The 27559-nt window shown below is 35.8% G+C and overlaps 1 protein-coding gene and 1 non-coding gene across 2 annotated transcripts; both read left to right on the plus strand.

Moving 5' to 3' along the window:
- The first annotated feature begins 5733 nt into the window (after positions 1-5733).
- LOC145764967 (neurotrypsin-like) lies at positions 5734-26088 on the plus strand. The gene is made up of 11 exons (XM_082576688.1): positions 5734-6223; positions 10844-11070; positions 11567-11678; positions 15558-15737; positions 17525-17719; positions 17989-18107; positions 20117-20247; positions 21927-22004; positions 23023-23315; positions 23484-23644; positions 25320-26088. Exons 1-11 carry the CDS (start codon positions 5734-5736, stop codon positions 25482-25484), a joined length of 2151 nt encoding a protein of 716 aa, XP_082432814.1. The 3' UTR covers positions 25485-26088.
- Positions 14614-14715, plus strand: LOC145784867 (U6 spliceosomal RNA). The gene has a single exon (XR_014291063.1). It is a non-coding gene; the product is annotated as a U6 spliceosomal RNA (small nuclear RNA).
- Positions 26089-27559: the final 1471 nt, after the last annotated feature.

Below are 27559 nucleotides of genomic sequence, written 5' to 3' on the forward strand. Positions count from 1 at the left end.
ACAATCAGAAGAGAGAACTCGCTGACAGGAAGTGCTCTTTGCCTCCCTCCGGTTGTCACCTAGCAAACTCAAAACTTTTTTTATTCCATTCTTGGCTGTGAATAAGAAACTGTGCTTTTCTGCAAAAGAGATAACTTAATGTTGTAGAGTAATTAGGACTCTTTCCAGGTCAATAGAGAAAAAATTTCAATCTATAAGCTCTATAAAAATTATCTACAAGAAGCGTTTGACTAGAAATGACTTGAATTTTAGGCTCGAAAGCAAATAAATTGCAGTGCAATTTTACTCCCCATGCAGTAGACCGTATAAAAGACCACGATCGAAGCGGGTTTCGGAGTTAAGCGGAGATGCATATGGGAGATGCAACGAAGATGCAACATAAGCGGAGATGAACATGGGAACAGAATTTCAGAAAAGGTTGGTCTGACCAAGCAATTGTGGTAACTGACCAATTGGCTTGCGTGAACCGAATTTGCTGGGGACAGGAGAATACTACCAAGTTGATTTTTGGCATTCATGGCATGACTTACAGGCTACGTTTAAATGCTGTAAATTGAAACAAAACATAAAACTTACTTTTACGTACTTCTGTCTCAATAAATTGAGCTAACTAAAAAGGTCGACTATTTGCACACGATCTCCAAAGTTGACTTTAAACATTTTAACACTAAAAAAAATTAAAACAATCTTTTAATATCAGAAATCAAACTAAACCAAACATTAGATTGAAGCCTATGTTGAACTGTTGATGGTAAAACAGTCCAACTAGACGGGTGGTTTTCAACCTGTTTGTTTTGGCAGACCTCTTTTTGTGTCTTGGAAGGGGTAGCGGACCCCTAAAAATTTATCTTGTCTCCCAACTACAGAAACAAATGCTTCATGAGTTCTGAAGAAACTTAAAAGAATTTGCTTAAGTAGGAATCAAAAATTGGAAATTTATATCTTGATTTCAACTTTTTTCATAACAATGTTGTCGAAAATTAATAAAATTTTTGCGACTTCTACAAATAATTCTCCCTTTTTTCTTTTGTAATCAATATTTTGTTGCAATCAAAATCACAGTCATAGCAAAACTTTGAGTAAGGATAAACTGCTGACTAACGTTTTCATTTCTGAATTAAACATTAATCTACAGTATGCTGCAAAAAATTAAGTTGGACATACATAGCCTTATAAAAAGATTTAACCCTTTAAATATGAATACATCACAACCAACCAATTTATAAATGTCACAATTTATCAATCATGCTGCAAATTCGAAAACTTTCGTGGACCCTCTGAAAACGCTTTGCGGACCCCTTGAGAGTCCATGGACCCCCTGTTGAGTACCGCTAAACTAGATCAATTTAAGTCATTATCATACGCATAGATAAAAACGTTCACCCGGCAAAGACTGGTATTTTAAGGTGTGCAACACGATTTCATCAACAAAGCTCCCGTCTAACATTAAACAATTTTGATTTAACGCATCAGAAGTTCTCGAATTTATTTTTCATGGTGGATTAACGCGGAGTGAGATTGCAAAAATGAAGTTTACACCTTGGTTTATTCGACCTTTACTATGCATGTGAAGGCTGCGTGGTCTGTACGTTACGGCATGAAAATATATTTCACTCGTAAAGAGGTACAGTAACTTTAAAACTGGTTTTACGGCCACACAGAGTGCATTGTTTGGTTGGTACTTCAATCCTGATGTTGTGTTCTCAGTTTTTTTAATAATGAAAATAAAACATGTCTATAATCTTAGTGATCAGCTTTGTGAAGCAAACGTTTATTTTTCACTGATTAAATCTGTTGAAGCTTGATGCAATTTAAAAATGTTTTATTGTTTACGTCTTGCGGCCAACTTATACGTCCTCGCAGACGTGTTTGGTCACCAGTTTGATGTTTGTTATAATTGTTTATTATTTTTACAAGCTGCTTTGTCATTTTTTTGGCTTGAAAAGTGCGAAAGTAGGGCTACCAAAACTACTGCATATCAGTGCTCAATAGGGTCTTTAGGGAAGAATGTAGGCCTATAGTTGTTGTTTTTGTTGTTGTACTTTCGCAGACACATAAAACAACGAATCAACAAAATTAGATAGTATTGACAACCCGATTGTCAACAAGTAGTATAGCTATAGTAGAATAATGGTAGAATGCAACATTTTATAGTTCCTCCAAACAGATGAGAATATATATGCGAGTGGCAAGACCGAAGATCTGATGCTCTCTTGTAGCCTCTCGGCTTAGTACTCAGTCTTGCGTTGTGTCAAGCTAGATGTAGGATAGAAGCTGCAGGACAGTTGATTGTAACAAAAATCAATAAAAATATATCTGTGTTCCGGCCATGTGTTTGGCCCCATCAGAAATGTACCACTAATTCTTGTAACAAGAGGTTTTGATCATAGCTTGAGGCCTACCAGTCAACTGAATTATTTTTGTTGTTGATAGTCCTACTTTTCCAAAATGTCGGGCAACCAAAAGTGAGAGTGACTTATCAAAAGTTGCATCATTGCAGAAACGGCAGAGAAACCAGCTGAGTTTCAAATTTGAGAAATGTCATTTTGTTTGAGGCAAATGAAATGCGAAACGCAAATTTTCTTCCTAAAAAAAATAATATTAAAACTAGCCTACTGTTGTTGGCCTAATCAGTTTTTGAAAGATTTGAAAAAGTAACGTTGTATTTTTGTGTCCATTTCTTAAAGTTGTAAGGTGTTTTTAATACGATAAGACAGATTGCTAAAACTTGAAGAAATTCAACCTAGGGAAAAAAATTTCTTCGCATTTTGTCCAGAAACAAAAAAATTGATGATATTAAAAAAAGCATATCAAGCTACGCTTTTTTCATAAATGAAACGTCATGAATTTAAATAGGTTTTTTTCATTTTTAATATTGTCCGTAGTAGTCCAGCATCTGAATATAGAGTAGTCCTGCAAACTAAATATGACCAGATCGGCAATTGCATCTAAATTCTATTACAAAATTTATCTTTGTGTTACTAAGTTAAATTGAAACAAAAATTCAAAATATTTTATATTACGTCACTTTGATAGAACATCGCGTTAAGCAAGACCACAATCACTTATTGCTGCAACGAACGGAACAAAGTGTAACTTTCATGTTGAACTGTTTACCATATAATTAGCCACCGATCAGAATTTTTTTCTAAAATTATTGCAGATTTGTTATTATAATTGTTTTTCCGAAAAACGTTTTGTAAAATTATTTTGACATATTTAAAATCTTTGAAAAAAAAATGCAACATTACTATGGTTGATAAACATTGAGAAAATCTACTTTGGGCAAATTTTTTCACGATGTTTCTTTTTCAACGAAAGTTTACCATTCGAACACAACCACGTAAGCTTCTTCATTGGTTCTCTGCATCGAGATGGGAGTGCATCGCATGTTTGTGGCAGCTTATTCACACCGAGACTTATAGGGTAAGTCTGCATCTGCTACCAGGTTTAGCCTGTAAACAAAATTTCACCGAATCAAGAATAAGAGTGTACACAAACATCATTGCTTTGCAGTGGCGTAGCCAAGGGGGGGGGGGGGGTTTGGGGGTTACAACCCCCCCCCCCTTTGGCACGCGTATGACGTCACGATATTGAGAATGATGCTTTCAGTCTAAATAAAAATTGCCTAATTTTAAACAAAATTGCATTAAAAGAGCGAGTTTTGCCAATACCAAACATTCAAACATCTCAGCCAGGAATTAGCAACAAGAAAACACAGAGACTTAGCTTTTTTTCCGAAAAATGCCGAAGAAAACATGATCTTATCCTTTTGCTATGCTACCGGACAGCACCATTTTACAGGAATATTCGTACCCACATTTTTGTTGAAAATGCTCTCAGAATGCACCAAATTCAAAGTAATTTTTCAAAATTTTCTGGGAGAGGCCTCCCAGACCCCCCGCCGTTGGGTGGCCAAAACCCCCCCCTTTCAAAATTCCTGGCTACGCTACTGTTGCTTTGGATATTTGTTGATTGTAAACGCAAATGCGTCTCTACATGTTTTCTGTGACTCGGTGATATGACGCGATGTCTCTGTGCATTTTTACTTTCTTTTACTATAAAGACTTCATCAATTCGAAGCTGTTGCTGCATTAGATACTTTTGAGCTTTGTTCTACATCACAGGTAGTCATGAATAAATGCCCATATGCTTTATTCGGGGGTTTATAAAGCTAGCCCATCAGTCTGTAGCTTTATTGAGATCCTTATTGAGACAACGCCGATTCTTTGAACCTTGTGTTAAACAGCATAGAAGATAAACAGCTTTTCCAAAGCCAAGTTCAGTAACAAACACTCGTAACATTTTAGTCGTGTTTGGTTTGTTGTCGCGTAATAGGATTCATCTGGTGGTTTTGAAAGTCTGATCTATGGGCAAGCACCATCTCGCTAATAACTGTTTTTGTTCTCTCAACGGTCTCATTCCCTTGCATTGCCAATAAATAGGCTATTTGATGGCTTTATATTTCTGGTTGTTGTATGTTACCTGCGGCGATTGATTTCATCCCAGCTTGTAAATAGGTCTTTGTTGCGTTGATTCAACGTAACTATACAAACGTTGAATTAACGCAAAGAATACCTTTTTTTCCTACCTGGGATCCATCTCATATTGTCAGAAAAAGGAGCTGAGCAGTTGAAGCTTTTGAGACTTCGATAATTTTGACTAGTGTTTTCACACAATGCAAAGGTTTATAATAATCGTGAGGTTGTCAAAGTAGCTTGACGTAATATTTAAAATCCAAGTAGGTTAGGTTGACTTCAACACCAATTAAGTTACACAATCATGTTTTTTTAATTGAAGAAACTGCTTGTATGTTTGTGGATATTTATATGGATTTTTATTTGATCAGCTAGATATTAAAAAGAGCGTTAAATTTTAGCAAAGGTCACTGCTTGATTATATCAGCAAATTTTTTTCTTGATTAGCTGCATTTTTGTTTTTAATATAAAAACAAAAATCTAAGTCACGTCCCAGGTTACTGAAAGGTTAAGTTTTCGTAAAAAAGTTGCAGTTATGCTGTAACAATTGGATTATGCACGAAAGCTGGGTAGCACATCAATTGCGATGTAGCTTTCGTGAGATAATGTTTTTTATTGTTGTTGATGTGTCTACTTCACCAACGTGAAATCGTTTTAAAAATATTTTTTGACCTTTTCTGACATAGGTTATCTTAGTAAAAATAAACTACATGAGCTTAAGTATTGTGCCAATGCCTATTAAGTCGTTCGAGTCTCTGTTATCTAATCTAATTGGAATTAGCGCAATATTACTTGAATGGCAAACTTTTCTACCGAAAATTATAAAACACATTTCGCCTTAAACGAGACACACCTCTATCAGATGCAATAGCTTGAATAGGTATACCACATTCGAAGAAAACTATGGCGTTAAATTTTTTCATATTCAAAGTAATTATACTTTAGAAGAGAAAATGTTTTCTTCTTTGGGGAGTGATATATTTGATTTTTGCTTTAAAATGTATTTGGTTTTTCAATTTTATTGTGACGTAGTTACTACAATAGTGTTTTTGATTTCTTGAATCTTTTATATTTTCGATGATTTGTCTAGCTACAATAGATCTAGACAGCACAAATTGATGCGATCTTGTGAGCTTTGAGTTTATTCCAAACAGCGCTAGACAATCTGATGTGGTAAAATAGATATATTTTTTCTTATTTCCCTTTTTTCAATTTTTCCACAAAATCGTGTATTTAAATCAAGAGAAAATTTGCAATGGATCATTCTGTAAAGCGGAAAGCCTTGAGAAGAAAGATGAAGAGTCTCAAAGATGAAATAAGATTTTACCTTTCCTGTGATACGGAAAATCCACCGAAGTTTATTGTTCCAAGAATTTCGACTTCAAATCGTGTTGGGAGTTTTCTCAAACTATCTGTCGTTGCAATATGCGTTGTGTTAATTAGTTTCCCTAAAGGAACAACCGGAAATAACACAATAATTCGGAGTCATCCAGATTCTTCTGGGACTATCCTAAGCCATGTTATTAATGGGGAGACAACTGTTCAAAGCAACAGTGAAACCATTCGCTCAAACAGACTTTCAGACAAAAAACCAAAGACAACTATAAAACCAGACACATCCTCCGAGAAGCCATCATATAAAGATGCTTTCCATGGAAATTCATTGCTTTTATACAGAAGAGCTTCCAGCGCATCGCAGCACAGCAATTCCTTGAGGACTTTTTTAGTTCCAACTGTGTTATCAGGTTGGTATTTAAAAAAACTTTGATGGATTTGTTTAGTTAAAATGGATTTGGAATCCAATGTAATAATTTCAGACTGTATTTTAAAACAACATGGAAAGTTTCAAAAAGATATGTAATTAAATAATGTAAAATTTAAACATTAAGTGAAATGCAAGTTCAACTGTGTCTACTGCCTTGAGTAGCCGACTATTTTTGCTTAAAGCTGTTAATTTTGGGAGCTTGCCCAAAGGTGAAATCTGTAAATCGCACGAAAATTCAGAAACAGATTGAAATACTGTACGTTATATTGAAAATATGATGTTATAAATAAGTTTTGCTTTGCAGCTGTGTAGAATAGAATAATTTATCTTGCCAAAGTGCAAATCTGATCAAAATTTATGATCTTCCGTTTGTTTTTTCTTTGATGTTTTGTATTTAGACTGCAGAATTTTACTTCTGCAGACGTTAAATAAATACAAAAACGACGAATTTTGCTGTCTGGGAAGCACCAAAGATCACATGACGTAACTGATGACGTTGCTACTATTTTTCCAGTTCAAAACGTTTTTATTTTATGTTCCCTAAAAAGTATTGATTTTGCCACATTGTAACAAAGAAACTACGAATTTTTCATTTGTTTGTAAAAGTGTAAACTCAGCAGCTGCCGCAATTTGAAATTTTCGTTTGAAGTGCAGCGAACCTACGGAAATGTTTTCTAAACAAAACAAAGGAAAAATTTTACTTCGTGTAATGTCACACAAGATAAGTCAAAGTCATAGATTTTAATTAACTTTTAATGAGTTGAGATCAGATTTACAATACCGAGAGATTTTTTTTATCTTTTTGCAAAGTTAAAATTTGTTATAGGAAAAAAAATGTAATTTGAAGATTAAAAAAATGCTTGAATGATTTTAGGCAACAATTGCAAAAATAGCATGATGCTATGATTTATCGCATTTACTTTGTCTTCCGGATGCATTCGTTAAACTTCAAAAGCAAACGCACACTCCGAAAGTTGAAAAGTTTGTTCAAGAAATTTATTGTAATTAAAACTCCATAAGAACAATGCGCTTGCTACTAAACACAAAGCTTTAGCTCTTATCAAAAGTTTGCTCTTGCACTGGCGTAGGCTACTGGCTACTACGATAATTTAAGAATTCATCACAAAAAGAGCAAACTTTACTTCTAACTCAGGAGCTAATAGATGACGTTACATGCTCCATTTTGAAACACGAAGCTTTAACGCGTGGCTGTCGCAGGAAGGACTATTACTGTGAAACTACATGAAGCAAATGTGCTATTTTTGTAATTAAGTTAGAATAATCTGCAGTATTGAAAGCTACTGCGTCTTATATTGAAGTCTAGAATTTTTCAAACCAAAATTGATCTGCTTTTTCAATTACATAACTTACCTCACAAGTAAAGTTATCGGCAAAAAAACAAAAAAAATAATACTAACCTTGGTTATATAGAAGAAACGTATGCCATTTTAGAAAAAAACAAAACTATTACTATATAAAGATATATTGTACTTATTTTCAAAGTTATACTACACTGATCCAGATTCTTGGACAGTGTACTGACTTTTAATGTAGGCCTATAAATTTTTGCAAAACATTTAGTCATACACGTCGATATAAATGGAAAAATTTGCAGTTTACTCGCTTAAACTCTTGTATCACAAATATTGAAAGTTAAATGTTTAATCCAGTAGGCCTTTACAAAGTAATTGCTTTCAGCTATACTTCCAAAATTATTTTTTCTTTGCATGACATACCGACAGTATAAAAAAATATAAATACACCAATGCTCTCAATATAGCCTATTCATGCGTAAAACAAATTAATCCTATAAAATGAATACCATTACATTGAAATATTCCTTTACTTTATTTATTTTCCTGAATAAAACGTATAAAATATGCTTAAACTATAAAGATATAAAAATCTAAGTAGACTAAGCACATGGTAAGCAGCTTTGATCAATTTATTTTGAAGCAAAAATATTTTGAGAGTATAAAACTTCGAAGCTATCAATCTTCGAAAAAGGCAAGATTACTAAAATGCTTTAATTAAAACTTTAAAAGTGATTAACTTTTAAACAATGAAAAATTACATCTGAACAGCGAACTGCTACTGATCTGGAAACATTTTCTTTTAAACTCTTGTAATGTGTGATGGATTTCAAAAACGGTTTTCTATTATGCGGCACCTAGTGAATGGAATAATTCACACGTAACAACACTTCACTAACAAACGGAAACTTCACTCACTCAAAACTCAGTGACCGAGCCTGCGTTAATGGTTTAAAGTCTGTACAAGTATGTGATATTGCTATAATTATGCTTTAATTAAATTTATCTTAATTATGCAAACCATTTAAATTCCGACCGAGCGTGGAGCCTTTTTTGTGAGATGGGCCCCCATTCACGCTGTTCGCTTTCTTTGTACACGTATACTTTTCATCGAGGTATATGTGGCTAAGAGTTTACTGTAGTAGGTCGGCCAGCCCTCATCTACAGTGCTCCACCATCTTGGCTGCTTCGGCTTAATCTTCAGCATCACTAGTTCCGCCACGTAGAGGCGATAGTGTTGGTCTTTAGTCATAGCACAAACATCATTTTTCTTATCTAGACTTTTATAGATGTAGAACAATAAAGTTTAAAGTAAACCGAAAAAAAAAACAGAACAAGGTAATAGTAGCGAGTGAACAACAGGCCTGTGTCTACATTAGCGCCATATTTCGTCAATCTGAACCTTACAGTATATTTTAACAGCATGATAAAATCTTGAAAGCTTTTATTTTTTTATTTACGGTGATTCAACAATGTGTATCAGCACCGTAGAAAACACTTGGTCACTTGATCCAATTTTTCAACTCTTATAAAAACAAACAGAAAATCGAGCTCTGAATACATGAATAGCTGAGTAAACAGATGATACAAAGCCTGCATGTGATTTGTAACATGATCTGCTTGGCATGTAAACAATTTCATGTCAACATGGGATTTTAAGGTGATTAGTCGCGAAATTACGTATTTGAGATTCAATGTAAACACTCACTATACTTGTCCATGAAAGAGATTTGCTATTTTTGGTGGAAACGTGTGGTATTGGAACTCCGTGCCAAGTTCACCATCGTTGCCAATTTCTGCGTATTGTCTATCCGGTTTGTGTTGAGACCAAAATCTTATATTTGAAGCTTGCAAGGAAGCTTACATTTTCTCATTTTACACAAAGAAGTACATAATTTCAAATGTTTTCTCAAATAAATACAGGTAATGCCCATTTTGGTGAAAGTTAAATCACGATACCTTCACGTTTATTCGGTTAAGTGGTGTGATTTTTTTTGTGGGTCTATTGTTTATATTGAAAAGATGAGCTTAATTTTCTTCCGCATCTTTGTAAAAATAGATACTTGATTTGTTTTGCCCATATGCAACCGCAGCTAGAATAGTCATCCTCACAGAAATGGCAAAACAAGTCACGAGAGAATGTTGAACGATTAAGTCCTTCTAGCAATATCATAAGTCAAATCGCAGATTTAAAAAAATAATTAGAGATTAGCAATGACAAGCAAGTACGACCAATAAACCTATATTATCTAGGTTCTAAAGTATTTGAAAAGGGATTTTCGCAAGAATTATTTTTCTTGTGCTTACGTTTGTGCTCTAATCCAAGCAAACATTTTATTAGCAAAACAGAATGTTTTCAAATTCCAGTATCACAAAATCACAAGGCTTTAAATTATTTCAGTATGTCAACAATTCATTTTTCAATACTCATCCCAAACACATGCAACCGCATATCTATGCAGACAATTAATTTAGGATATTCCTTGCTAAGATATTCCCAACTAACAGAAAAAAAGATGGTATTGTATGAACATTTTCTGTGTAACTACTTGACCAAATACTTTTAAACGCTATCTTTTCAAACTAGATTGTTTATTGTTCTTTCCGATTTCGTCAAAATATTCTGTGAATGACAAAAATTAACGAAAAACTCTGCAGCCTGTTTTGTGTTCAGTTCGCTTACGGTCGGCACTAGTACCCTACAATAAAGGTCTACTGTGCTGGTGAAGTTGAAAGCCAAACCTTGTAATTTGGTTACATCTACAATTTATCAGCGCCTTCATTTAATATTTGTTATCGAATATTTCAGGGGATGTATTTTCAAATGGTTAATTTTTTTGGAATATGATTCAAAAAGTGCAAACTATTGCATCATAAAAAAACGAGTTAAGTAATCTTAAGTGATATTAGTAAATTATTATCATTAAATTGATATCTTCCTTTACTTTATTTATTTTCCTGAATATAACGTATAAAATATGCTTAAAATATATAGTTATAAAAATCTAAGTAGACCAAACACGTCGGCGGCATAGCCGAGTGGTGAGAGCGCTGGGACGGCAATCGAAAGGGCGCAAGTTCGACACCGCTCATGAGCATGCGGCTGTGTCCTTGGCAGGACACTTAAAGGCATGCCTGAAGGTGGACACAAAGATTGACTTCCTTGCCTTCCTTCTTCGATTGCACTTAATCAAAATCTTCAACCACCAGGTGTAAGCCTGGATACGACAATTAAATTAATTTGTAAGATTTGTTTATACGTACATACCTGCATACCTGCCTTCTAGATGACCACAGAAAAGCGGGGATTCGACTGGCAGGGAGTTTCCTTCACTACATGGGAAGAATCCAGGTGGCACTTCCTCGTTACAAATGGGGATCTATTTGTGGAACGGGTTGGGATAGCAAAGATGCTACTGTTGCTTGTCGCCAATTGGGATTCAACGTTGGAGGAGTGATTCCAAGACCGAAAATGGAGTTTGGAAATCGTACAGGACCCATCGTGATGACGAGAGTGAGTATAGGATACATTATTTCAGTCAAGATAAAGTTGTTTTTATGAAAAATGGGTACCTTAGGCTGTTAACTGTGACATTTGGTAATGCAAAGAAGACGTAGCCTACTAAACATGATAGATGTAAATGTTTCACAAAAAACTGTAACTGAAAACAAAACTTTTGAAAAAGTTTTTTTTTTTTCTGCACACAAAAATGACTTTCAGCATAAATGCATCTCACTGTAGAAAAGCAAAATGTACAGCATCACTAAAAACGACTTTGGATAGTTAAACAAAGGTTGAAGCTCAAGCAAAAAAAGCAAAGGTTGATTCAGAGTTTGGTGTTTTGTTTGTCGGATATGTAAAAGAATAAAATCATCTATCTACCTTTTAAGAACTCAGAGCATAAAACAGAGATCATCACTAATGGTGGAAATTTATACACATTCCACCTACCAGGGTAGAAGATTTTTTGAAAAAGGTCTGTTTGCAACTTCATGTTATTGTTACTTAGGTAAGGTGCCGCGGATATGAATCTTCCTTGGATGAGTGCCAGGCTAAACGATGGGACGGTGTCAATTCGTTGCCTTGCAAGTCGGACATGAGCGCAGCCGGACTTGTTTGTGGTAAGATGCAACCGTAAAACTTTTTTAGAAGATATTTACTCAACCAGCATATCAGTCCTTACTCCTTTTGACATTGGTTCAACGTCTGTGGATGTATCAAACATCTAAGTTATTCTCTGGGCATAAGCACTAAATAAGATGATTGCTGCTATTTGTTTTGAACAAAGGCTTGAATGCTCTCATCCTCAATTTTGACACAATTGATTTTCCAGGAGGCCGTTTTATTGATATTTAAGTTTACTTTTTACTACATTATATTGCCGAAGAACAAGTGCTTCAAGTTTTCACATTACTTCTTAGTTAAGAACTAAAGAATTTGAAGATTTCGGGTAAGGCTTTTCGAAACCAAAGTTTGTTTTATAGCTGTTCAAAATTCCTTTGTCTTAATTTCGTTCTAATTTGTTTTTTAGGTAAATTAGGCTATTTTTTTTCGACAAAAAATCGCCTTGAACAACCCTAATTTTTGAAAGATTCCACTAATTCAAAAAGTAGCAAGACGGACTTGGTATGAATTCAACTTTTGTCATATCGAACAAAAAAAGTTTAAAATCGTGACGCATATTTACATAAATTGCTTTGTGATGCCCCAAAACATCATCACTAGACAGTAATTTAAAAGATTTTACTAAAATTTGCAAATTATTATTGTTTATAAGTGGAATATTTTAGATTCGATTGCATGATGCCAAGGTTATCAAAGTGTAATCAAAGACGCAAAAGCAATTCAAGACACAATAAAATCGTTGTTTAAAGAAAATCAAAGCAGCTTTGGGAAGAAGAAAACGTCAAAGAATACAATCATAGCCAAAAATTTTGTTTTCTAAAAACTTAAATTAATAAAACAAGTTTTGGTAAATTAAGTAGGTAATAGTTGCATTGTAAAAAATGTTCTTGGTAACTATAGACGCTTTCCGACTAGTCAACTAGCTTCATTTTTAGGCTACGTTAATAAAATAAAATATTAAATTATTGTTTATGATATCTGTAAACAGAACATTTAAGCATGATACTGCAGTAGCCCGCTAATTACATAGCCCTAGTAAACTCACTGTACAGAAAGGAAGTTTTTTTTTTGCGTAGCTAACCATATCTCAATTCAAAGAAGGCCTATTCAAAATTGTTTGTCTTTTCAAAACAAGCAAAATTCTAAATTAAGACAAGAAATGTCATAAATGTAGACAAAGCGTTTCTAAAACGTTAAAGCATCTTTCTGACACCATACATCATCAAGAAATACATGTCATTCACAATTCTCGAACTACTGTATACTATACACAAGAACTTTTTGTAAACAAACACACGTTAATTTAATTTTTGTCAGAATTAGAGGTGCTATGTTAGGATATGAGTTACTATCACAACACGGTGATTTCCACTTCATTAAATCCATTTTCGCCATATTGACGTCATCGCTAAAAGACGACAAGTCAATTCTGCGGAAATTGTAGCTGGCAGCTATTCGGCTGTTTTGCAAGAAATATGAAAGTGAAATCTGTGATCAAGGAGTGGCCTGTGATATAATCTAGTTCCACACCATGCCACAAGAGACGCCGTGTACTTGGCAAACGCGAAGCGAGCATAAAGATTAAGCGGATAAAACAGAAGTGACGCGTTCAGTGTCGACGTTTGTGTTTTATTTTGATTGACATTGGTAAAGAAAGTAAAGGGTTGAAAGTCCACGTATTGTTCTTGTTGTTGCGTCATAGATTATGCCATTTAATTCCAGGCTGTGCATATCGATTGTTTGAAAGTAAGCGACAATGTGGAGCGTTGTCAGCAATTAATTTTTGCAGGTGATTGTAGAACACTTCTGCGGAACCCTGTGCTTTAAACCAGGGGTCACCAACCTTTTTTGCAAGCGGGCCACTTTGGCACTAAGGAGAGGTGTGGCGGGCCGCACTAATAAAATGTTAGGTAGGTTGACTCTTATGCTAGAAAAGAATGCATTTCGTACCCAGTATCCAGCGTTACATGTTGTTCATATTTATGTTAGAATACCGTAGCAACAAAATTAATCGAACAACGCTACTGCCAGGCCAAGCTTCTTTTATACAACACTTTTGACTTTTTTAACCATGCCTAATAAATAGAGGCCACTTGTTTTGTGCACTTATAGCGAGGCGAGCGGCTTCATCAGAATATTCATCGCCAAGCAAGAGTGGTGTTGTTACTTCGCTTCGCAAAAGATATCTTGCAATTAACAGTTTCAGTAAACAAGGAAATGTTTGACACATCGCAATACAGGCAACAACAGTGACTTGCAAACATATCAGCCAAAAATAGGCTCCAATAACAGGGGAAAAAAAACCAGGTACCATCTTCTCTCGTGTTGTCACTATATGTCAAGGCATCCGTTAGTTAACCACTGCCTGGTGTCGTCATCGATGGAAACTAGGCCTTCCATGCCATGAGGAGGTCTGTATAGCCGGCAATCCTTGATAATGTGTGCTGCCTTCTGCATTTTACCACACTCACAAGCAGCACTCTCTGCCGACGAAAGCAAGTACCTCCACGTGGCCGCCCTCGCAAGTACCGACTTTGGGAAACTAAACTTGCTACAACTGTCGCTATAAAGTTATGCGGAAGAACAATCATCAGAATGGCACCCCCAGACCAAGCACAGCGCCCTTGTCAGGGCGAACTGCACCAGCTGTTGTAGGTCAAGGAGTGACCATTCTGCAACTAAATGTTGAAGGCACCAGCACCAACGCTAAACTAGACATCATCACACCAGGTACCATGAAACAAACGCTTGTGGAAATCACCGAAAAATCGTAATTTATGAACAGTCTTCCCTCTAAAAAAGCAATGAGTTGGTTTTTCATCTTTTTTGTGAGAATCTATAAAACCGTCTTTCTTTTATTATGGACAACTGTCACTTGCGGTGCTCATCAGCGTGGCAAGAATTTGTTGATTAACAACATTTTGCAGTAGGCTACTTGCTTCGGCAGTACATATACTATGATTGGAACGATACAGATTAGCATGGCTCCTGCGCAAGGATGACACGCAAAATCGTGAAGCGTTCCATATTTCTTAAAAAATAAAAACGTTTTGCAGTAGGCCTACTAAGCTAAATATTTTCATAATACAATCAGAAAAAGTCTCTAAATTTATATGTAATATATTGCCAATTTATTATAAATTGAGTTGGCACACCGACCCATTTTGCCAACAAAAACTTGCATAAAGAGAACACTGCTCGTGAAACACAATAACGGTGAAACTCGCACTAGTGTTTACATGACATTTGCAAACTTAAAATAAGCAACCCTATGCTCACAGACAATTTCAAAATTCGAAAACAGACGTTTTAATCAACCACTGGGACAGTGTGGCTGGACATCGCATTGGAATAACTTTAAGCAATCCCCACCTAGAACTATAATCTGATTGGTCGGTCGGTGGAATCGTATGCAATGCGAAAATATGCTTCCAGGAAAGTATTTTTTGCCTTCGTGCTCTTTAACTCCCTCAAGAAAAGTATTTTTGGTTATACTTGTACGCTGATATCTTCCGCGGGCCGCAGCGATACAGCGTGGCGGGCCGCATGCGGCCCGCGGGCCGCCAGTTGGTGACCCCTGCTTTAAACAATAAACATTGGATATTTTAAAGTTAAATAGTTCACTCAAAAAAGATTTTAAAACGCTTTGTAGACAGCACTCGTCTACACTTTGTCGATGCTTCACTTTGATACACTTTTCAATGTTGCTATCATTTTTATACCACTACGTCGCTTTTGACAATAGTCCATTTTCTTGGGATAGAAACAAACCCAACTCTAGCGTTGAATAGAATTTTTATCTAAAGCAAAGCATATTGGTCAATTGCACCAAAAAGGCTTCGCAATCAATCAGTAAACTTGGTTTTTGTTTTTAGGCTGTGCTTTGAATCCAGTACCTACAGTAAGCTCACGCTGCTACTATTTCACAATCTTCCCATACGACATTCTTTACTGTCGCCACAGCTGTTCTCCCAGCCAGGTGTTAATAGGTGACCAGACCCGCCGTTGTGGGAGAAAACAGAAATGGTCTGGAGTGAAGCCGCAATGCGTTGAAAGTAGGTTATAATATTTACTTCCTAAGAAAATAACATTCATTTATTTTTTTTATACAAATAAGAAATATTTTTGTTACTTCACAGTAGGAATGAGTTTCCATAAATGCAACAACGCTTAGATACTACGTTGCATATTTTGATCTCAAGTTTGTTTTGTCAAAATTCACATCCTAACTTAATATCCTCTACCTGAATTTAGAATAGGATTTTAGTCGGAAGCAAAACTGTTAGTGTAAGTTGTTTCTCTCAGTGATACGAAGCGTACGTGAGGCCTTATCTAAACTTGAATTAAGCATTATTTTGAGGCTACAAGGATAGAGTTAATATTATGTCTGGATGCGATGTGGGATATATGAAGCCAGCGGCTTTTACTCAATCGTGGATTGTTCTAATTCAGAAATTTTGTAGCACATTTACTCACTATTAATCTCCAACAGCTAAACACCCCACATTATAACTGACGTACAAGTGATAGTGCGATACGCAAAGCGAAACTACACAACAGGGCGAAGTCTCACGAATGGGTTGATAACCATATCTGTATTACAAAAATTATATAAATCACTTAATTGGAAGTTGTAGGGCCGCGAGACCCAACAAAACAAAAAAAAATAAAATTGATTTAAAAGGTTTAAAATAAGTTGAATTCGATACCACGATAGCTTTGACCTATCTGAGATAATTGCAGGTTTCGAATGCTTCCCATGCATATGGTGAAGGCTATTAATAGACAGTTATGACACATTCCTATTGAGTTTTTTTTTTGCTTTGATTGCTGAAAGCTACTTTTTCGTGTATTTTTTTATTCAAGGTCGGTGAAAGATACGACGTTGCTAAGCAGAAACAGTCAATATCTCCAAATCCTACCTAACAATTGACAGAAATGAAGAAAATTTGTCATGTCAAAACAGTACCGAATGGAAAACATTAATCCGTTTTTATATAAATGTTATTCTTTACTTAGTCTAATCAAGTAAACCTCGCCTTACAATTGTATTAATCATGCGCCTAATCAAAAGGGCTCAATCGATGATTATAATTTTTCAGCAAACAAATAATAATAATAGAATAAACAAGCTGTTAGTTCAACCGCTATTGTACGCCCCATACAGTAGATCGCTTTGTTGAGCTCTCAACTCTGTGAACGAAAAAAAAAACGGCAAGATTGAACGATGCTGGTTTAACTCTGGCAGTGTAAGCTTTAGCAGCACATTTTAAAAACAGCTTTCCATTCAGTGAAACCTAGTAGATGGAATAAATCACAAGCAACAACGTTTCAAAAACAAGCGTAAACTTTTCTCTGAAAATCTCTGGTACCCGTCTACGTCAGTGGTTCAAATCCAGAAATTTATGCCTGTTTAAAGCAAGGCTATATAACATTGCCAGGATTAAGCTTCATGACAGACTTTCACAGTTGGAAGATTAATATTCTTACGAACAGTTATGATCTGGAGCTTGGTAAATTAAGCTTTTCGATAAAAAACATACAAGTTTTATTGTGTTATTTACTGGTCGTATATTTGTGGATGTTTTTTCTATGTAGAACTATCACGACATAAAAAAAAACAATAACCACAGTGCGACCTACTTTCTAGTGAACCAATACACTATTGCTCGCAGTTGAATACATCATCTCTTTATGCTTTAAGAGTTTATAGTAGCTGAACGATATGTAGAATATAAAATATTTCACGTTTCCATATAAAGAAAAATCTTGCCCTAACAAAAATGTTGTGCTTTGTCCATATTCTAAAACTAGTTCTGTTCTTTTTTTTTCGATCGAATAGTTGAACCAACAATTCCTCGACCAATGTGCCAAATTCTGTCCGCAAAAAGGGTTTCTTGCCTTCGAAACAACATTCAAGAAACCGCCATTCTGAGAAGTGTTTCCGGTCGACGTTTGTTTGCTGAAAAATGCATTTCCTTGGGATGTTGCTATGACGGAAGCGCTAGATTAAAATCATCGCGTTGCTTCATTCCAGGTAACGTGACTTTGTTTTGCAGCTGTTCGAATTAGATTAGTAGCCTACATTTTATGAATTTTGATATTGTTGTGTTCAAGACAATCCTTGAAAATCGTGTGGATAATTTTAGCTTATTAAACATTTTATAAATTAACCTACGAACTATCACCTTCGCATAAACCTTACGCGTTTCAAGCATTTCTTTACTAAGCGAAGATGGTTAGCCTACTTGTCCATAAATTGTTTAATGTCAAATTAGTAACTTTGGCGTATTTCTCTTTTCACAGTTGATAGTCCATGCGTAATTAACCCTTGTAAAAACGGAGGTGTGTGCAAAGACTTCTTCAGAGAGAAATACAAGTATGATTGTGAGTGCCCAGCGCCGTACGGTGGGAAAAATTGCGAAGTAAGTTTTTGATGTAGCTGCAGTAGGTTGATGGTCTAAACAGAGTGTATAAACAGATAAATATACTATTTGGTTACTTTTTGCAGAATTGATACACAAAATAAATAACTATTGTAATAAATGTGAAAGTGAGGAAATAAGAACGCGTACTTTTTTAGTAAACTTTTGCATTAGGGCGGTTGAGCGACACGAAAAGAAAACGTGACTGGCGACTTTTCACGAACTTCTTGCATTCTAGCAATGAAAGAGATTTTGTCTAAGTCTCTGTCTACCAAGCGGCAGCCTACATGTGTGAAACATAACAGAAAAGTACTATTCTGTTGATGATTGTGAGCAAGGTGTAGGGTGAGGATGGAGAGTATCGTATAAAAACTTTTTATCATATTGATAGTTCTTAGAAATAGGGTAGATTGAAGTAATTATCCCTACCTATGAAAATCTCTTTATTAATAGATGCTCTAAGCTGAGGTAGGTTATAGCCAGAAAAAATACGCTCGACTTAGGTATACTGTATTTATGTAGACAAGAACCTCTCAATCAAAAGTTGAACAAAGATGCGTTAACAAATTTAATTTTCAACACATTTTCTTTATAAAGTATAAACAGTGATTGACATACATCAGTGTGATGTCGTTTAACTTAATCACAACTATAAGGACTTTGTTCGGTTTTCACTTCACTAGAAATCTACCGTAACTTGCAGCCTAATATTCTATTCTGTGGTTGTTTTAAGTCCCGATAACATAAAGTAAACTAGAACTCAGAATTCTTTGCAAAATTTCCTCCAAATCATTAGGTCTACTGCAGAAACTACCCAGGCAACCACTTCATCTGGTGGTCCAGATCATTACCAGACCGAGTACGGATCTGACCAGATATTTAGCAGATTAACTGTTACAAACACAACGAAAACAATTCTTTTGAGAAATTTGCAAATTCATCTCCAATAATTCACGTTCCTATAATTTCAGGTCCCACCCATATACATGTGGTTATGCCTGTTATGTTATTCTTACTACAAACCAAGCCCAGGCTTTAAATTGTATATCTCCTCACGTTAAAGAAAAACAACTTAAAATTAATCTCATTCTTGAAATTCGGTTTCGTTGATCGTGAACAGTTTCATCTCACTGTTAAAACACTTCAAAGCCAAAGCATCCGCACATACACCGTTTTCTGACAGTCGACATCACCACGTATCCTACCTCACATATGTGGGTGACCGCAGGCTGAGTAAACGATTTATAACAAAGGTCAGTGATCTAGTTTTAAAAATAGGCCATCACAGTACACACCTTCTATTGCAATAGAACAGTGTCATTCAATTCAATGATTCCACGTTAAAAAGTGTTTTACTTAAATGTTCTACTTTACCACAGTTACTTTCTCGCATTCTCAATTTCTTTTATGTCCAGTAATTCAAAACATTTCAAAAAGTTTCATAAAGCAATATTTTCTTTACATGATTAGGTTTTGCTCAGTTATAAACAAAGCTGCTTTGGGTAGATTTTATAAAAGCACAAGTAGGCTTGTATGAACAAACAAAAGGTAAGGCCAATTGTTTCATAGACAGAGAGCATGGAATAAAACGATTTGTGTATCCTACGTGCATATTGCATATAGTAGGATCTAGTCATCTAGTGAGTGGAATACGGAAAACAAACTAAGTTTTGCGTCTGCATCACGTCATAGCCTTTGTTTTCAGTTGAAGTAGGCCAATTTAGATCGTCGTGCAAGGTTTTTTGCCCAGTGGCAATATGCTTATAAAAAGTATTTGCCATCGTATTTTTTGTCGCTTTGTACTGCTAACTGGGGTTACCCTCTTTGGTTATTTCTGTTACGGTGATTTCTGTTACAAACATTATTGATTGTAAAATTAAGAAAATATCTGATTTAATATACAGTATTTCTATTCACCCAAGACAATTTTTTATTCAAAGATTTTCTCTACAAAGATTTACGCTGTTAAAGATGATTAACTTTACATCAAATTTATTTTGTTTATTCAGTATGCACGTGAATGGAGTTGTGGTCGTATGAGCATTCCACCAAACCTTCGTTCAGTGCAACCCCAACTTCGCATCGTTGGAGGTAGAACAGCGAGAAAGGGAAGCTGGCCTTGGGTGGTCCAATACAGAAGGTAAGATCGACCAACTTTAAAAATGCTTGTTATGTATAAAAATAAAAAAATACCGGCAGCTTTGAAATACATTCTTTGAAAATGCAGTTAGGCTCATGTGAGGCTATAGCCTAGTCCTAATATTTTTGTACTATCCAAGTTTAGACCTGTGATTTATGATTTAGATTAGTTTTATACAGGCCAACTACATAATTACATGAGAGTAGGCCTAATTACACCAAAGTTAACATGTTCGCCTCGTTAGCTCAGTTGGTTAGCACTTGACTTTGTGAACAAAGAAAATGTGAGATTAAGCGGCGCTGGTTCGACTCTCGGAGTGTGCGCTTGAGCAACGCATTCTAAGGACTACTCTCCGTTCAGCGGCACCTCATGGGTGGAATATTGCAATAATTCCCCAGCAATAACACTTCAACAATCGGAAACTTGACTCTGTCAATCTCGGTGACCGGCTCAAAAGCCTCTACACCAGTGGTTCCCAACCTGGGGTCCGTGGACCCCTTGGGGGTCCGTGAGAAACATTTGGAGGTCCGTGATTACCTTGATGAATTTTTGAAAAAAAAGCGAAAAGCGATCTTTTTACTTTCATTTCTCTCTTTAAATGCAAATGTGTCAAGCTCAAGTCCGGGAGAATAAACTGTACCGGTATGCATTAAAATAGATGTATGCTGCTGCCTACAGTGTTTACATTGACCTTAAACCACATCTACCACAACGCATGTCGATTACCGGTACAGTCAAATCAGGATTGGCTCGTCTATGGTACTAGAAAGCATGCGGTGCAACCAAGTTTATCTCATAAGTTTCGGCATGGCACTTTGGGTCTCCTTAATATTCAAATACTGCTGACATTTCTTGAACAATTCATTCATTTTCTTATTTGAGCAACTGTTTAACCTGATATTTGCCGCAGGAGTCATAGCGGCAATGCAATATGACACAGTACAGTAGTTGAGTAGCATAATTATTACAATAGTCAATGGTAGGCTATGTTAATTCAGCTTCAGGCAAAATATATGTAGGGGTCCGCAGAATTAACAATTCGTCTAAAGGGTTCCGTGATAACAAAAAGGTTGGGAACCACTGCTCTACAAGTATGCGAAACTACCAAGAGTAGGCCTAACCTATCAAGGCTTTGTCAGTCCGAGGATAAAGATTCAAAACCAAACGAATCATAATGTGCATAAAAAGGACAGAGCTTAAGCACTTCGAAAAGTTTGTTTTTAATTAACACAATAAAAGTGCCTGTCTGTTTACGTCATCACATCATCGTCTTTCTCAGATAACTTTGTATACACCATTTCGTAATTTTTAGCAAAAAATTTCATACACGTTAGTAGCCTAGTGTCTTTTAAAGTTATTTAAACCACCTTGGCTAGTCGAATAGCAACAAATGTCATCGACAAAAGAAAAGAAAGATAGTGTTTTACAAAATTATGTCAAGCTGTATATTCAACATTGATTTTATTCAACTGCTGTGATAAATCATCGACATAGGCCTATGGAGAAAACAAATGGAGGCTTAGCACTCCACCTTGTCTCACCTCGATCAGTAGATAAATGAAACGGAAACACCATGAAAGAAGTAGGCTATCGAATAAAACAAGGTGGCTAATTTCCATCCTACTTATTTTAATAAACACACATTGTGGTCAATGCTATCAACATTTTGTTTTTTGCAGCAATGATGAACACTACTGTTCTGGAACATTAATTGCTCCTCAATGGGTGCTAACAGCTGCCCATTGCCTCAACTCGACGTAAGTAAATTTCTTTTGTCTTCACCTATTGTTGCATCCTGAAGTTACCACTGATTAGAAAAACTACGTTCGGCTGAAGGCAAAACTTAACAAGGTTGTTGTGAAAAACTGCTGTAGGTTATAATATATTTTCAGGAAGATGTTTAGTCATTCTAGATCATGACAACCAATGTACTGTAGTTTTTGAAAAAGCAATTTAATCAATTTAAAACCAAATCTGTAACTATAGTCTTTTAAATTTACAAGTGTGTTTGAAAATAAGTCAACAAGCTTAATATCTTACTGTCAAAACGCACACCATCCACAGAGTCTATAGAAAAGTCAAAAAAATTTTTAGAGTCGTTACTGTAGTTTGGCCGCCAGAAAAGCAAAATTTGGGAAGACTGAGAAGAGTTGAACAACTTAATTAAAATTTTCGTAATTCTTTTACTATAGACTTTAGTTAACCTAAACCCACTTTTTTCTTCCGAATTCCTAGCTGCGCTAATGACTTAACAGCGCTTGATTTGAAATATAGCATCCTGTTACATTTGCTAGCATGTCATATAAATTTTGCTGTGGGTCCTTTTGGCTAGCTGCAAACATGTAGTTATAGGGCTTTCACCATGGATGGAATTACGTAAGCCCAAGCTGGTGGTTTCAAACCTCTCAGTAATTACAAACTATTTCCAAAGTAGCCTTATGTCAAGCCTGTGAACCTCTGAAATCCTGATACCGTAAAAAAAACTTGTGCTACATTAGCTTACCTTCAAGTGAATTTTAATGCTAAATTTGTGTAGCCTATGTAGGCTTAAGCCTAATTGTCGTTTCTAAATTCAATACATTCTCAAACCCCTTAGTACTTCATCAGGATTCTAAAGGGTTGGTGGACCCAGATTGAGAACAACAGAATTAAATTTTTCTTTCATTCTTAATTTTATCTGTGCTTGGGCTGTTCGCATAGCAAACTAAGATAGGCTACAGTATTGGATAAACAATTATAAACTTTTAGTGGCAATAACTTTGTTTTTATCTTCAGAGATTTACGAAGTGGACCAAATAACAACACACGGTGGATAGTTTTGGTCGGACAACATAATCGTCTTGGTCGTGACAGGCCTAAGACTTCACAAAGGCTAGAAATTGTAAATGTATTTTCACACAACTACACCAACTTCAACGACGACATTCCAAGAAATGACATTGCCTTGTTAAAACTTAATGAACCTGTGAAAATGACTAACTACAGCTCTCCGATCTGCTTACCCAATTCCAGAAGTGAGAGTCCAACGCCAGGCACGAAATGCTGGATTGCTGGATGGGGGTTCACCAGTAAGCTAAACGTTTTTTATGAAAAACTTGTCAGATTGCTAGAAAGCCATATAAGCTCAAGTAGGTCTATAATGCTCGCCCACTGCAAAATTATCTGTAATAAAGTGGCTATAGCCTAAATGTCTAATTTATTTTAAAATTTGGCTTTTACAAAGCTTTATGTTTCAGCTGTAACAGGCCGCAAGCCAGCACAAATGCAACAGGGCGACATACCTGTTTTGTCGACTGAAAAATGCAGACAATATGCCGATCCAGAAAGATCTTATAACTTGGTAGAAGATGACATGATTTGCGCAGGTTACGATGAAGGAGGACTTGACGCGTGCAAAGTAAGATAAAAGTTTTTCTGTTAAAGTTTTGAGACATTATGAATCATATAAGCGTAGCTTTACTCTTTGTATTGCTACACAGGCACAATGGCAAATTATAGAACTTTGTGCCAGGAATAAATGCAGCTAAAATGTGTTCACTAGTCGTATCCAGTCTAAATGCCATGTTGACGCTAAAAAAATTAAATCTCCAGTCAATACATTCATCTTATCCGAGTGATGCAGTTATTCCTCAAGCTTCTTCTCATCCAAACCCTGTCTAAACCATTCACAATTTTAAACAAACGAAAGCGAGGTGAAACAACACCCCATCTAAGCTACTCCAATACAATTTTGCAAAGAAGCCTTAGTATATATAGTACTAAACATAGTGAGGGTTATTAGTAGGGCAACCAAAAGTCAATAAAGTCAAAATTGTTCTGCCCTTGTTCAAAGTTTATGAAACGTCCACAAACTAAATTTCAGGCTGACACGAAGAGAGGTTTCAAAGTTATTAAGTAAAAAAAAGTCGAATTTTATGGCTAGGTCAAAATTTTCTTTTAACGTAGTTTTGCTCTCTGTTATATTTTATTTAAGCTACACAAATACTGATTTTTTGTTGCAATTTATGTTGCTCTTTTGACGTAATAATTGATTTATTGCAATTTCTGGGGTAATAATCTTGTTTCGCCCACTACTGACAATTGAATATTAGCCAACTGCCCTCCTATTGATGAGTTGGTTGCCAGGGTTAAAGCAGTGACCATTAAAAACAGGTCAAGAAGAGCTAGTTTTACATTGGCCAACCTCCACAGCCAAATGTAACTAGATGGGGCACTTGATTGAAAGCTGCTTACTAATATTCAAGAAGTCTACCAGAAGTAAGAAATTTTGTGGAAGGCTTCCATGATGGTGGTGTCTTGTTGCGGCGTGCTCAAGATGCTGTGAAAGCTCCCAAATTAGCTACTCACCTTGTGGAAATAGAGGAGCAGTACAGTGCACTGTTTGATATAATTCAGAAGATGGAAGACAGCCGTTAGGCCTACACCATTCAAAAAACTTACCAGAAAATGAAGCCCCTTAACTTTGGTGTTGATGGCTGCCAAATTGGAAAATATATTCAAGCAAGAATCTTAAGGAATGACATTGTGAAAATGGAACGAGATGATATTTCACCACATTTATATAGCCTGCTGAGGAACTCCCAAGCAACTTCTGTATCAGTAGAGAGAAGCTTCTGTATTTTAGGAAAAATTTTGGCGAGAGGCAGAAACTTCAAAGGCGATAATGTGAAACATTACTTGATGTTGAAGTATAATACTGCAGAACCCTCTCAGTAATTTCGGGATATTACACTCCATATTTATCTTTTGCAGTTTTTCGAGTGACTTTCATTACCTGTTCGTTAGCTGAGGTGTCGTTGAGTCTTCCACATTTTTCTCGTATTTCATTAGAAAAAGAAGATATCCTTACCTAACTGTTTGATTTCTAATGTGCTTTGTATTTCACATTTGAGTTGCAAACGCAGAAAGTTATTGGTCAAAATTAGGTCAAAATTTATAAAGTCAAAATTTCAAGTTTTTAGGTCAAAAAATTGGTTGCCCTAGTTATTGGAATTAAAAAATTTTTCATGGTTTGCGGTAGCCTACCCTACTGTGCTTTATTGTTTATTAATTTAAGGTTTGTTTACAAACAGGGAGATAGCGGAAGTCCTTTGATGTGCTTGCGAAATGACGATTCATGGTACGCAGCTGGCATAGTATCTTGGGGGTACGGCTGTGCCTCTCCGCGAACTCCTGGGGTTTATACGAAAGTTTCACATTATCTTGGTTGGATTTATGACGTAATACAAACTGTTTAAGAGCCTATATCGTTTATGCTACCGAAAATCTTTTTCTTGTTTTTAACTAAAAATTGTACAATTCCGAATTATTTTATATATTGTTGATTGTTGTCATGAGGCTATTCTGCTGGCCTTTTAAATGTGTCACCATCCTATTGCACTCAAGGTAGGTAGCTTATGTCAATTCAAACTTAAATTCGATGAATTTGTTTTTTTATTTTGTCATAATCGACCTTTAGCTTGGAAAGTAAAAATCTTTGAACTTCAACTAAAAAACTTCGAAGCTTTCGAGACTGATTGACAAAGCACATTAAAAAGCGATAGAAATTCAATGGCTAGCCTATAATCTACATTCTATCCCTAACGTGAAAACAATGTTTGTTCATCACCACTTTACAAAGCGTTCTCGATTTATTTTTATTTTTGCATAACTACATTTATATTATTTTGTTTTGTGTCCTTCTGAACTTTGAAGCTTCGTGTTGTATGCAAATGAAATCGTCAACAATTTTGTAACGAATATTGTTCTTTTTTGATGTTGCTGTACTTTAATAAAGACTATATGATGTCTAAACTCTTTGTTGAAATAATGCAAACATTACAGTAAATGATTGTTATTGAGTTTCCTGGCTTTATTAAAATCATGTAAAAGTAAGTAACCTAACACCGAAAGATTTACATTTTTTCATATGATCACAACCAAAATACAAAGTTATGCCATTCACATTACCTCGCTATATGGCTCCCATGGAGCTGGACTTTGACTATTGAAACTATAAAGCAGCCGGTCAGCATCGACGTAACATCAGGATACTGATTGTTAATCGGTAATTGGTATTGGTAGCCTAATCTTTTGTTTGGACTAAGAAAGTGTCTTGGAAAGTTTTATTTTGAAAATTTTGCATCCTTGTAAACAATGTTTTGACTTCACTTATCCAGGCCAGGTCATCGAAATAGACAAAGAAAGTTTTCCCTGGTTATTGAAGTGGTTGACTGAAATTTATTTCATCCACTAGACAAAGTGCAGCAGAATCGAAATTTGTTAACTTCAATCAGTGGTGCCGAAGTTAGTTGAGGATTGGGGGGGATAAGTCTACATTTTATCAAATTTTTGAGAAATTTGAGCATTTGGTTGGATGGATATTTTTATACACAATTTATAGTGTTACCCGTATTAAGTTTATTAAACAATAACCGAACCTTGATAAATTAGCTGCTAACAGCATAACATACAGATGAGAAATCATGGAGATAAAAGTGCTACCAGTGCTCTTGTGAATGACTGCTGCAAGATTAAGAAACAAGCAAAGAAAAATTGGTACCTCCAGAGGGATTCGAACTTATGACCTTCCAATGAATGCTTAGTTTCCCCCCCCCCAAAAAAAACAGAAGTTATACTTTTCTTCTTGCCCTCTCTTTCACTAGAATCCCTACACTTAGTGAACTAGGACAATGTCACTAGTCAGGAGACGGAAAACACTCGAAGCTACAGAAGAATATCTGCAAACTTATGACAAAAATAATAACTTTCAAACACATCACAAGAACTTGTTACAACCGAACATATTGCGTCTTGCGGTAGTACGCATTGAAAACTCTTCAGCAATGTCATTTATGCTGATGTCATTAAGAATATTTTGGTGAATGTTGTAACCAATGCTAGCATTCAACCTTCCTGTCTCAAAGTATATATTTTACAGCCATGTTTTCAACCTACGAAGATTGGAAAACGGCCTCTCACAAGCAGCAGAGCTTACCGGGCAAACTAAAAGGATACTAATCAGCTGGAGTATTTGGGAATAGAGAGGTTTATCCAACTCGAACAATACCTGGTAAGCTCTGTCAGCATCGTACAGAGATTTTGCTGCTGTTGCCTTTCTGAATGAATCAATTTGATAACTCATCGATTGTTATTCAGCTCAGTGGCGTAGCCAGGAAAAAAATTTGGGGGGGGCCAAATATTTGATGAATTGAAGAGAACGACAAAGTGTTTGATTTAAGACATCACTACCTGATGTGCATTGGCGTATCCTGGTGGCTTGAGCAAGTGGAAGCAATGAAACTGGTGGGGGTTAGAGCGTGCCGAAGGCACG

Source organism: Aplidium turbinatum, chromosome 1, assembly GCF_918807975.1.
Source record: "Aplidium turbinatum chromosome 1, kaAplTurb1.1, whole genome shotgun sequence".
NCBI lineage: Eukaryota > Metazoa > Chordata > Ascidiacea > Aplousobranchia > Polyclinidae > Aplidium > Aplidium turbinatum.